Source organism: Eretmochelys imbricata, chromosome 9 (genome assembly GCF_965152235.1).
Source record: "Eretmochelys imbricata isolate rEreImb1 chromosome 9, rEreImb1.hap1, whole genome shotgun sequence".
NCBI classification, from domain to species: Eukaryota; Metazoa; Chordata; order Testudines; family Cheloniidae; genus Eretmochelys; species Eretmochelys imbricata.
The window spans coordinates 7,153,792-7,166,068 of NC_135580.1; the positions used below are offsets into that span (position 1 = coordinate 7,153,792).

General features: G+C 41.2%; 1 protein-coding gene across 3 annotated transcripts in view; it reads left to right on the forward strand.

Moving 5' to 3' along the window:
• DIS3L2 (DIS3 like 3'-5' exoribonuclease 2) overlaps positions 1-12,277 on the forward strand; it is a 280,283-nt gene that overhangs the window by 154,023 nt on the left and 113,983 nt on the right. For all 3 annotated transcript variants that reach the window (XM_077826263.1, XM_077826264.1, XM_077826265.1), the window contains one exon: positions 4,431-4,543. In XM_077826263.1, the coding sequence (XP_077682389.1) occupies positions 4,431-4,543 (113 nt within the window). The remainder of the gene's footprint in view (positions 1-4,430; positions 4,544-12,277) is intronic.

The following is a 12,277-nucleotide window of genomic DNA, read 5'->3' on the forward strand; positions in this document are numbered from 1 at the left end:
TATACATTGTATGCCAAAACCTGTGTGATGTTAACTTGCTTGGTCGCCTTCTCTGAATATGAATATACTACCAGGGTGTTGTCTTACTTGCTGTTCCCATAAATAGAAACTTCAGCTTTCAAAGTCCTAGAACAAACACTTGACACACATCGCTGTGTTGGCAGTTCTTGCTGAGCACTTGCAGATTGAAAGAGTCTTTTCTCTTCTCTCCCCTCCTCCCCTCTTTAATCCTTTTTTCAATAATGAAGGGAAAAAACGTTCTTCAGACAGTTTTTGTTCAAGAAAGTGAGATCATCAGCAAAGAAGTCAAAACCAAGAGCTGGCTCTTACCTCTCCTGCGAGGTGACAAATGTAAATCGTTCACATTTGATGTCAGCATCTGATCAGCTTTGCATCCATAGAACATCTGGGAGTGGGCTCAAATAAATTAGATTTTCAAATCAAAGAGTGAGCCCTCTATAAAACCAGTTAGAGCTGCGTGAAGCATTGTTGTTAGCTCTGTCATTTGTTAAACTTCAGTATGAGATCACACACTGTATTGCGGGAACTTGTAGATGGCGCAAGTCCATTATTTGTGTCTTATCCATCCGCTAAATTGTTGTTAAACTAGGAGTGAATTGTGTTGCTTGAAAAGCTTTGCTGTCATTCTGCAAGGTGAGAAACAGGATTGTTTTTCAGTCGCAGCATTTCTATGATTGCATATAATCAGTGTGATGACCACAGCTACTGTTAATCTTGCAAAATATGTTAGCCTAAAGGAAGCTTTGCTGGGTGAGAGCAAGTCATTTGATCTGTTTCTACTTTGTAGAGCTCTGGATGGAAACGCCTCTTTGTTGGTGGGTCTTGCAATGCAGTTGCTGGATTTCAAACAGTTCCTCTTTCTCCCTCCAATGTACGTGACATAGTCTATATTCTCCAATCCATAGCATCTAGTAACCTAAATTTTGTCCAGCCCTAATCCCCCAATGCCAAAATGGCATTGTCAGAATGGGACTGAAGAATCTAGTTTTATCTCTGTTAAAGCTGATTAGTTTTAGATGAGATAAAACCATGAGGTCCTGACTGCTCTTGGCCATCAAAGATCCCATGGCACTTTTCACTGAATTAGGTGTTAGCTTTCAGCTCTTGCTTAGATTCCAAGCTGAATAGTCTGCCTGACTAAATTCCTATACGTTTATCACTGGGTGCAGTATTCTTCTCTACATCCAATCTTAAACTTCTGTTGAAGGTTGCTATGGCTTGAACACAAGTCTGTGTTGCTGTGCACTGCTGTAGTTGTATTGTATCTTTAGAGGTAGCTGCATTTCCGTGGTGAAGCAAGTCTGCATGGTTTGTAAAGCTTCTTTCTGAAGACAGGCTGCTCGAGAAACTCAGTCAGGATGGAGCATTGTATCCTGTGACTTGCAGCCTCCATTTGCTCTGAAATTGTCCTTCCTCATCAAACATGAAGGTGGATGTGGCTTCCTTGTAGAATGCAGTGGGCCGTATGTGGCCTGCACTGTGCTTATCCTTACTTTTCCCAGAGACCTCTGTTCTCAGGGATGACATGTTTTTTTCTGACCTCAGCATTTGTCCTTTTTTATAACTGAATGTGCTGGTCTCACTCGCCTTCCCTCTCTGCAGATTGCACACTCTTTTATCCTTAAGAAATAATGTCCATATTACAACCTTTCCTTTTGTGACACTGAAATGGAAATCATTTAGACAAAAGAAAATAATACCCACAAATCCGGAGGGGAATTCTGGGAAACCACATTATTCTGTCTATAAAGATCTTTCATTTTCCTAGCAAATAAACCAGAAGAAAACGATCGGTAGTTATTCCTGTGCAGCATTTGCTGAACAGATAAGTTTGGTATTTTGCCTAGGACATATTAAAGGTAGTGGCTTAAGAGAAGTCATATTAGCTGATTACAGAAATCTCTATACTGTATCTTAAAGTTCTCTGGGACTGGATTGGTGGTGGGGAGGGGGGAATGAGTGAGTCATACTTTTAGCAACACAAACCTGAGAGCTGCCAGTGCACATTATATCAATATATGTAACAAAATATTTACTTAGGGTTTCCATTAAAAGTTCAAACGCAGAGGGTTCATATTGACCCCTGCTTTTAGAACCTCTGGTGGGAATCCTGAGTGAAATTTAACTCTGTTCAATGTGTTTTTATTGGCTGCCTTCATGTTTTATTATCTCATGTAATGAGATCTCTCTTGGTTTGTCGATTTTTCTGCTGAGGACAAAAAAGTTCACATATGTAACGGTGCGCATATGGAATTAAGGTGTCATTAAAGTCATGATGTAATGACCCCTTCTCCTTTTCCTTTGGTCAATATTTGCCTGTAGGGTCTATATGTTACAATATTGGCTTCAAAAGAAATCAGTATTTTTTTTTTACCTTCTGAAAGTGTTGGCTTCAAATGCTCGTAATATTAAAACTGTTGTTCAAACTGTTGGTCTTAGACTTACTGTCTAAGTAGTTTCAGGCTTGGGCTCTTGATTCATGTAGAGCAGCTTTCAGGGCATCTGATAATATCACAACACAGCTGTAGGCTGCTTTCTGAGGTGAACCATGTGATTTTTAATCTACAGAAGTTTCTCCCAAGCTTTCTAATGACTTATGGAATTTGTTCCTCAGTGTGGGATGGGATTATTACACTCTCCCACTGCGGCCCATTGTATTTACTCTCTGCAGGCCACTTTAATGGAATACAGGTTAGCTGGACAAAGCTAAATTCCAGCATTCCCTCTTCCCTGTACTTTTCAGCTGCCTTCATATATGCTTAAGTATAACTTTCAGTTCCCAGCATATTAAACTCCAGCATCATCAGAAGAGTGTGCAGTCAGATATATTGCAGTGCTTAATTATTGTATGTATTTATTATCAAATTACACTTAAAATACAGACATTAGATGAGAACAATCATGCTATAGATTCATGCTTTATTTTTACACCTGCTTGCAAAACTGCCCTATAATGTGTTTTTTACAAGTACAGAGTTAGTGTAAATTGTATTAAATATATATATATATATTTTAGATAAATATCTGTAATACAAACAAAGTCATTATCCAGGGTGAACCCTATTTAAAAACAAACAAACAAAAGCCTATTAACAATTGAGAGATCAATGGAATTAAAAATATTCTGCAGCTAATCACTGTAAATCTGTTCGCCCAGTTCTTTGTGAAAAAACAGATGACACTTGTAGTGTTCCTTGAAGGTCAACAAAGCAAGCTAAGGACGCCTGCTTCATGGTAAACACCTTGTGAGCAGCTCCTCTGACTTAGCAGCCCATTGCTTTAAATACCTCCTTTAATTGTAACCACAACAGCAGGGTTCTCAAACTGCGGGTTGGGACCCCTCAGGGGGTTGGGAGGTTATTAAGTGGGTGGTCACGAGCTGTCAGCCTCCACCCCAAACCTCACTTTTCACAAACCAGCATTTATAATGGTGTTAAATATATTAAAAAGTGTTTTTAATTTATAAGAGGGGTCGCACTCAGAGGCTTGCTATGTGAAAGGGGTCACCAGTACAAAAGTTTGAGAACCCCTGTGCAACAGTTTCATGCAAGAAGAGAGCTGGGCTTTCAGGTGTCCAGTGTTCTAAGCCAATTAGCGCTTCATGGGTCATAAACGGCAACCTACGCTGCACCGAGAAATGAAATGGAAACTTGTGCAGATCTCAGAGCTAACCATGTAATGTTCTTCCTGCTTGAAGTACTGCATAATAAGCCTGCAACTGCATTCTGTACTACCTTACATGTCTAGATGGTTTTCAGGTGAAGCCCATGTAGGTTGCTTTGCAGTGTCCTAATATCAAGGTAACAAAGGCCTGGATCATTGTAACAAGGTCCAGATTTGAAAGACATGGTCACACGCTTCTTACTAAGTGCATATCCACTTGCAGTAACGGGGCCATATCGGTACCTAGATAAAGAAAGAATTCTTAGTCCTAGACAAAACTCTAATGTGGACCCCAAATTGCAGTCTCTGCAGTGCACACTTCAACTTCAGATGAGGGTAATCAGAGTCTGCATCGTAGAATACAGCGCTTTTATCAGCCCCAGTCTTAGGGGCAACAATTACTGGCAGGTTTCAGCAATCAGATGAGAGAGAGACAAGAGTTTAGCGTGTCAGTTGCTAAATCAGTCAAAAGAATCTATATCTGGAAATGTAAAGACCTGTCCAAAGAGGAAAAATACTTGTGAATGTTGCGTGTTGTCATTTTTTTGTACATTTTCCTTGCTGTCTCGTTATCGATGGCTCTGTGCTAACTCACAGAACTCATACCTCTTGAATAACTGCTCTGCCAAAAATGACCTGGCAGAAAGTCTAGTGATTGTAAAACTGTAGAAATTCTTCTTGAAAGGTGACTTTTGGAGGCAATTACTTCCCTCTAATACTATACTGATTTCCCGATGCAATTTCAGGAAACGTTGAAGTGGGTGTTCATATCGCAGATGTGAGTTACTTTGTTCTGGAAGGAACAGCGCTGGATCAAGTGGCCAGTGGAAGGGCAACTAGTGTATATCTAGTGCAGAAGGTAAGAATGGCTATCTACTTCTTCTGAGACCTGTCTCCCTTTTGCCTTAAATTCACTATAAAGGATCATTATCAGAAGCAATGAAACAAACTTACGAGAAAGTAATTCTTCCTCTCTACTCCGTGCTGATTAGGCCTCAACTGGAGTATTGTGTCCAGTTCTGGGCTCCACATTTCAGGAAGGATGTGGACAAATTGCAGAAAGTCCAGAGAAGAGCAACAAAAATGATTGAAGGTCTAGAAAACATGACCTATGAGGGAAGATTGACAAAAATTGGGTTTGTTTTGTCTGGAAAAGAGAAGACTGAGAGGGACATAACAGTTTTCAAGTACATAAAAGGCTGTTACAAGGAGGTGGGAGAAAAAGCGTTGTTCCTAACCTCTGAGGATAGGACAAGAAGCAATGGGCTTAAATTGCAGCAAGGGCAGTTTAGATTGGACATTAGGAAAATCTTCCTAACTGTTAGTGTGGTTAAGCACTGGAATAAATTGCCTCAGGAGGTTGTGGAATCTCCATCATTGCAGATTCTTCAGAGCAGGTTCGACAAACACCTGTCAGGGATAGTCTAGATAATACTTAGTCCTGCCATGAGTGCAGGTCGCTAGACTAGATGACCTCTCAAGGTCCCTTCCAGTCCTATGATTCTATGAAACTCAAACCATTATTCTAGTAAACCTACAAGAAACAAGCAAATCCAACACATGGATAACAAAGTTGTACAAAATCTCAGTACAGCCAAAGAAGGCGTTGCATGAAACAGGAATACACGATTTCACCGTGCAGTAAAATGTAATTAAAATTCAACAGGCATCGATCAAAGCAACCTAAGAAACAAATGCTACATTTTTAAAGTCAAACGTATTAATGCGTATATGCTGATTTTCAATTATTTGATGGGGTAAGTTTAGGAAGCTTCCAGGCCAAATCTGTATCATGGTGGTGTTCCCGATTTTCAGAGTTACATGTGCAAAACTGCTTTCAGGCTACATTGAATATTACAGGCTCTTCTTGCATTGAAGGAAGCCATATAACCTTCTTTCCCCCAACCCACTGTGTAATCCTGTAGCAGCAGCGACAGAAAGTGGAATATGAAGGGACAGCACAAGATTCATAAGAGCAGATTCTCTTCTTCCCTCCTGATCAGTTGGGCTACACCTTCCACTGTTGTTCCATGGATGTACCCAGCAGAAGGGGCATCTCTGGTTAACATTCTTCTGTTTAATGTGTGTGGTCTGGAATGACCTTTCTCCCATCCCCTCCTTACCAGATTTGCTTATAGTTCATAAGATGGCACCTTCAAATCTCTGTGGGAGCTGGAAAGAGCATTGGAAACTAAAGATTTCTCCCATCAGTAAGCGTGAATCCATCCCTAATCTGTTACCCAGGGAAATTTACTCTTGATGCACTTGTGTTATATCTGGCTGAGAGTGATTGGAAGTTGGGCCATAGTCTTTGACGTCTTAGCATCTTGACCAGTGCTCTGACCTTTTGCTGTTGTTTGGACACTGTCTAGAAATATTTTTGAAGGTTTTAAAACTTTCCTGTGTCAGTAACACTTGCTTCTCCCTCATGAAATTGCTTCTGTAGTTTCCCATCCTCGTGCTGAGTCTGATGGTCCCGGAACACTGTAACACAGCTTACCCGTTAGAGGGTGTGTGTGTGTATTGACCTGTGCTTATAAAATGCCACATCTCAGTAACGATCCTCTGTTCTGTTTTGTCCACCAGCCACAGCAGATTCAGAGCTATTTCTCTGATGCTAATTGTGCAGTTATGTTGGTTTCAGTTTCTAGTTGTTTATTCTTAGTAGGTGATTTATAATTTATTTCCATGGCTTTTTAGTTTTAGTTGGATTAGTGAGAGGACCTAATTGAGGAGGAACCAAAGAAATCCATGGGCTTTTTAAGTGCTTATGGGCATGGGGATGCCACTTGGAATAGCAATTGGAACACTGTCTCTGTGGGTCCGTGCACAAGGGTTTCAAATGGATAAACTGTTTAGAATAGTTTTCTCATTGCAAGACACGGGGCACATAGGTGCTACAGTGTGAAACTGAAGGCACAGTTTGTCCAGAGAACTCCACTTATCAGTCAGCGACCATCCTATATAAAAAGTCTGAAAACAGAAATATTTTGATTTGGGAATGGTGCCTCCTGGGAGTTGTAGTTCGGGTGCCTCATGTTTCCATTCTCTTCTATGTGCTGGGCTTCCTGGTTGGACTAAATCTCCCATAATGCACCATGGTCTACTATGATGTGCTGCCTCGCCTTTCCAAGACCGTGGGAGTTGCTAGCCATGGTGTCATGGGAGGTATAGTCCTGCAGGAAGCCTCTCCTATAGAGGAGAATGGGGATATGAGGCAATCAAACTAAAACACCCGGGAGGCACTGTGGCAGCATTTATAAATCAAGATATTTTGCTTTTCAGGCTTAATTTTTTTGTGTTTAAAAAAAAATTCCATGGAAAACAGATACTTTTTATGAAAAAATGTGTTTATTTGAAAACCCAATTTCCTGTTGAAGAACAATTTTGACAGAAAGTTTTCAACTAGCTTTAGATTTCATTCTTTGTGTTTAACTAGGATTTCCACTTACATAATGCCTTTTCATGCCCTAAATTTTTATTTGTTCTCCAACTGCCTTGGTTTGTTAACTCCAGAAGTGGTGTTTTGTCCATTCTTTCGGATAGATTTTTAAGAGTGCAATTAGGTATTCAAATTAGGTATTGAAAATATGGAAGACTTTTCCCAGTGTCTCTAACGTGGTTAAAAATTGATTAAATGTTGGATCTGAAAATTCCTACTTTTTAAGGTGATGGTTATTAATTCTAACAAAATAGCCAAAAATAAGTGTGGGTCTGGACAGAAGAGGATAGTAAGAGCTGGTTTGAAACAATAAGATGGCAAGGTCACGCTCATAGAAAATAGACTTTCCTTTGATGGAACTGTTCCATAAATGCCGCTGTGATGCTGCCATTACTTAGAATAATGCAAATTCTCTCAAAAAGGAAATTAAATAAATCTACTTATTTAATTCCCCTGAACCATCTGTCCAGAAGACAAATTATTGCGTAATGGCTAACAGTTTGTTTAATGACAGGTTTCAGAGTAACAGCCGTGTTAGTCTGTATTCACAAAAAGAAAAGGAGTACTTGTGGTACCTTAGAGACTAACCAATTTATTTGAGCATAAGCTTTCGTGAGCTACAGGTCACTTGAGTACCACAAGTACTCCTTTTCAGTTTGTTTAATAAAAGCCAGAGGTTTAGAAGTAAGAGTGAATCAAGTTTTAAAAAGCAAGAAAACCTAAACAGTTTTCTCGCTTTTGGCACATATTATGGTGGTGTTATTTTAGGTGTGAAGCAACTCAAGTGAAAGGTCAGCCATAAATCCCTACAATATTTTATTGGTCCTGTTTTATAATAGAGATCAAAGTTTGGAACTGGAAGCCTGTCTACATGTTGAGTCCAAGGACTTTAAGACATTCACTTTTGACACCAGCAGGTTGTCAGGGTGTTGATATTTTGATAATGTCAAGCTGGGTAACAAAGAGTTGATCGAAATCTGAATTCATGGAAGTGTTGATACAAAAAAGAAAACTCTGAAGCAGAAATCTTGGCTCATAAACAAATTGCCTATTTCCTTTGAGTGTCTTTCAGTGTATGAGTGATAGGCTAACTGAGCCCACCCCATTGTTAAATCTGTGTTCAAGAGCAGCCGATGGAAGCTCAGACTGGTAATGTAATACCACCTCAGCAGATAGACCAAGGATGAAGGGGTCACTCATGGAAGTCAGCAGACTGATCATAATCAGCCTGAACCAATTGAGAGCAGTCAGCCAAAGGAGGGCAACAGAGGAATTAGATTGTTTGAGGGGAATAAAATTGTCCATGTGACTTTGTGAAAATCCCAGAGGGTTATTCTTAAACTGTGTTTGTTCTTTTTGCTCTTTATCTTGTTGATTGATTGATTTCCCCCCCTCCCCCCCCCCCCCCGCTGATCCCTGAAAAACCTCTATGGCAATTCCCATTGATTATAGAGCTGCCCTGGCTCACCTGCTCCTGAACTTGGCTAGTGAGCCAGTTACAGCTCCAGCAGATGTTTCTGCCTTTTACAGCCAAAGGGGAGTTTTCCAGTGCAGTGTGTGTGCCCCCTCTAGCTACCCCAGCTCTTCAGGAATCAGTACTAGGTCTGAAAATGAGTCGTTGGATTCTGGAGGCAGTTTGTTAACCCAAGAGGCAAAACCCAAAAAGCCCAATGTTCTCAGAAGCAGGGGTGAAGAGTCACATGGTACTATGTGAACCTGCCAGCCAGAGGGACCAGCTCTTGAACAGTGTGTCAGGACATGTTAAGTTTTATAGCCACAGAAAGACACTATATAGGAAAACTTCCATCTTCAGTGCCTGTTTCTCTTAGTCTGGTGTCACAGGGACAGGTCATTGTGAATGCTCTCTGCCAGCCACCTGCTAGGACTGCAGTGAAGGGAATCCATATCTCTGTGCTCTGGATCTCTGCGTGTTTCAAGCTTCTGGAGCCTCAGCAGACCACAGATCTGGTTCCTCCCTTGGGTTCTCCGGCATGTTTCCTAGGCCCTGACTCTGTCAACTCCCCCTCCTCAGAAATGGAATGCCTGAGCCCCCCTGCCAATAGCCCCCAGGAGCAGCTATGGCCCTCCCAGATTGCCCAGTTATTTAAACAGTTCCTCTCCCAGAACTCCACCCCAAAGGTGTGATGCTCCTGATTGCAGTTTAACTCTCTCAAGGGTGTGCAGCAGTTGTGAAGCAGTTAACACACAGTCACACACCGGTCTTTTTCTATCTCATACTTAGGGATCATTGCTATCCAGGAAGGCAGACAGGCAGTGTCCCCCTGCCTCACACATGCTGTTACATACTGGGTGGTCTCTCCCTCATGAAGCCCCTTCCCCAGAGCTTCACTGACCTTGCTCACTCCCATCTCACGCTTCATCTTCCTGTCCTCTCTTGCTTTGTGGCTTGCTATTTAAACTCTTCCTGGCCACCTTTGTTCTACCTTTTGAGTAAGTTTCCACTGCTCTCACCTTCCCCCGCCCTTCAGAGGGGTCAGCTAGACTGGATTTCTAAGGTTTGAGCTGCTGTTTTAGCAGAACCTTTGGGTGATTAAGGTATTGTTATTCATCTTAAATATTTACCTTTGTATCTGTCTGGTGTGTACCTGCTACGGGACATTTCAGCAATAGTGGATCTGCACACATACTCATGATACAGCAGTTTTTCAGAATAAACTTCACATTAACAACCAGAATTCATAAGTTGATCAGACAGATGACCCTCCCACCCCTTCCCAGTTCCTCACATCTGGTCTCTCTCAGCTCTCCTCCCCATCCCCTGTGGTGTCAGTAGGGCACACAAAGCTTGTCATACAGATTTGTAACTGGTTTCAGAGTAGCAGCCGTGTTAGTCTGTATTCGCAAAAAGGAAAGGAGTACTTGTGGCACCTTAGAGACTAGCAAATTTATTTGAGCATAAGCTTTCGTGAGCTACAGCTCACTTCATCGGATGCAGAAACTGACTCAGAAAGCACCATGGGGAGCAGATAAAACATGGCAAGAGGAAACAACTTTCCCTCAAGATGCTTGCTTGCTGGGCCCTCGCTAATTCAGCTCCGTACTTTGGAGATGGGCAGGAAGAAGATTTATCTGAGGGGAAAGAGGGAAAGGTAAACCCTCTGCCTATAATTTGATTTAAAATGCAAACCCACAGTAGAGAGTATTGTATTCATCAACCTCTAATTCTGACTGAAGTAAATGCGCTTTTCATTGTTTTACACAGTTGCGTTCTACTACACATTAGAAAGACTTTCCTGGGGGTTGTTAACTCCCTCCCCACTCCTCATTTGGAAGACTGTTTTTTCTAGTTTTACCACTAGATCTCTGAAACTGTATTTCTCAGAGTAATCGAATGTGAGAACCCGTCAATCCCTGTAGCTGTGAAGGTGGTGGTCACTTTATTTCAGTGATGTGCCACACTCCAGTTACAGTAAAAACACAGCCTGAGGAGGTGGGCCCCATTGTAGCCAGCCCGTAGGTAATTTGCCTAGGAAACTGGCTCACATTTATGGTAGAATGCTTTCCCTACATTTCAACCAGCTGAATGTCTACATTCCATAGTAATCCATGTACTGGCTGGCATACATTGCTATCTCTTGGCAGATGGTCACCTTGCACGTTCTAAGGGTAAGGCATTTGAGGAGATGAGGCCTCCGTTAATTATTCGAGACACGGCTATGCATCACTGATACTTTGCAAATCTTTCACAGATCTTTAAATATGTACCTCTGAAAAGCAGAGTGCTCCTCCTACCCGAAGTCCTGTTGCAAAAGCCTTTTCTGGTGAAAGAAGGAGCCACGGGACAACCTCTAATCACTCCTTTCTTCTCAAAACCTGATGGAACTGTTACTGCTTTATGTATAAATACTGCACTCGCATGTCTTAAGAAATCAGATGCTTAGTTTGTCATACAGTATTTGACTGTATCGTGTTAGTGGTCAGGCCATGAGATGAAATGTGCAAGCATGACCCAAACTTTGTATTTCACAGCTGTGAATTTATTCTCTATGTAAAATATATCGGCGAATCCAGATATTAAACAGATGCAGACAACTGACCAGGACTATGGAGGTGTGGCCTGAACACAGAACTAAGGACTTAATTCAGCAGAGCACTTAAGCATGTGTGTAACTAAGCACATTAAAAGAGTGCAAACCATGAAAAGTCCCACTGACTTCAGTGGAACTACTAACTTAAGTGCCTAAAACAGGACTGTGAATTGGAACAACCCTTGCACGATGATTTCTCTGGCTTCATTCAAATCAGTTTGCCTCTAACTCCTTTTCCCTGTCTGTGAAATGGGAGTAATACTTCTCTACTCGATATAGTAGGTTTGTAACAATTGATTGCTTGAAGATGAGTGTTTAGTACTATCATTATAATCTGAGTTAAAGCTTTATGTTTTACATCATCAGAACCCCTTCTATGCCATTATAGCCTCTTGAGTCAGTTATGAATCATGCTCAACTGCACTTAAGAGAACATTTTAAAACAAGAGCACCCTCTCATGTCATATGAGCTATATTTTATGCCTAGGGTAACCAGAGGTTTCATGCAAAGCATACTGGATCCTGTATTTCTCTATCAGAATATTGTTGCTTCAGTAAGAGATCAGGGAAGGGGAAAGCTGTCGTACACAAAAGTATGCAAATCAAGTATCATTGCTATCAGAGTGTGGATCCTTATGGATTTTGGATGTGATCTCCGTAGTCTCAGTTATCACAAGATGACAGTTTTCCAGAGAAAAGGCACTTGCAACTGTGTTCTTTATTCTGGGTTATGCATTTAGGAATTTTACTGAACCTGCTACCACTTGTTTTGTGTGATCTGTACATGTCGGTAAGGATTTTACTCAAAACAATCACATGAGATTTTAGTAAAGTGGGAATTTCCAACATCCCATAACCTTTCTCTACATAATGCCTATGTTCTCTTTTCTGCTGTGTGTTGACAGAACTCATTCTAAATTTATAACCTTGTGTTGTTGGCCTTTCCAGGCAGCATGGCAGACCTCACGTAGTATATCTGTAAATTATGAACTTACTAGTATTGTTAACATGCTTTTCACAACTGGAATAACACAGTTGACAGCCTTTGTGTTGCGGGAAACAGCTTATCATAATCTATGCCCTTCTGACCTTCCAGTTGAAC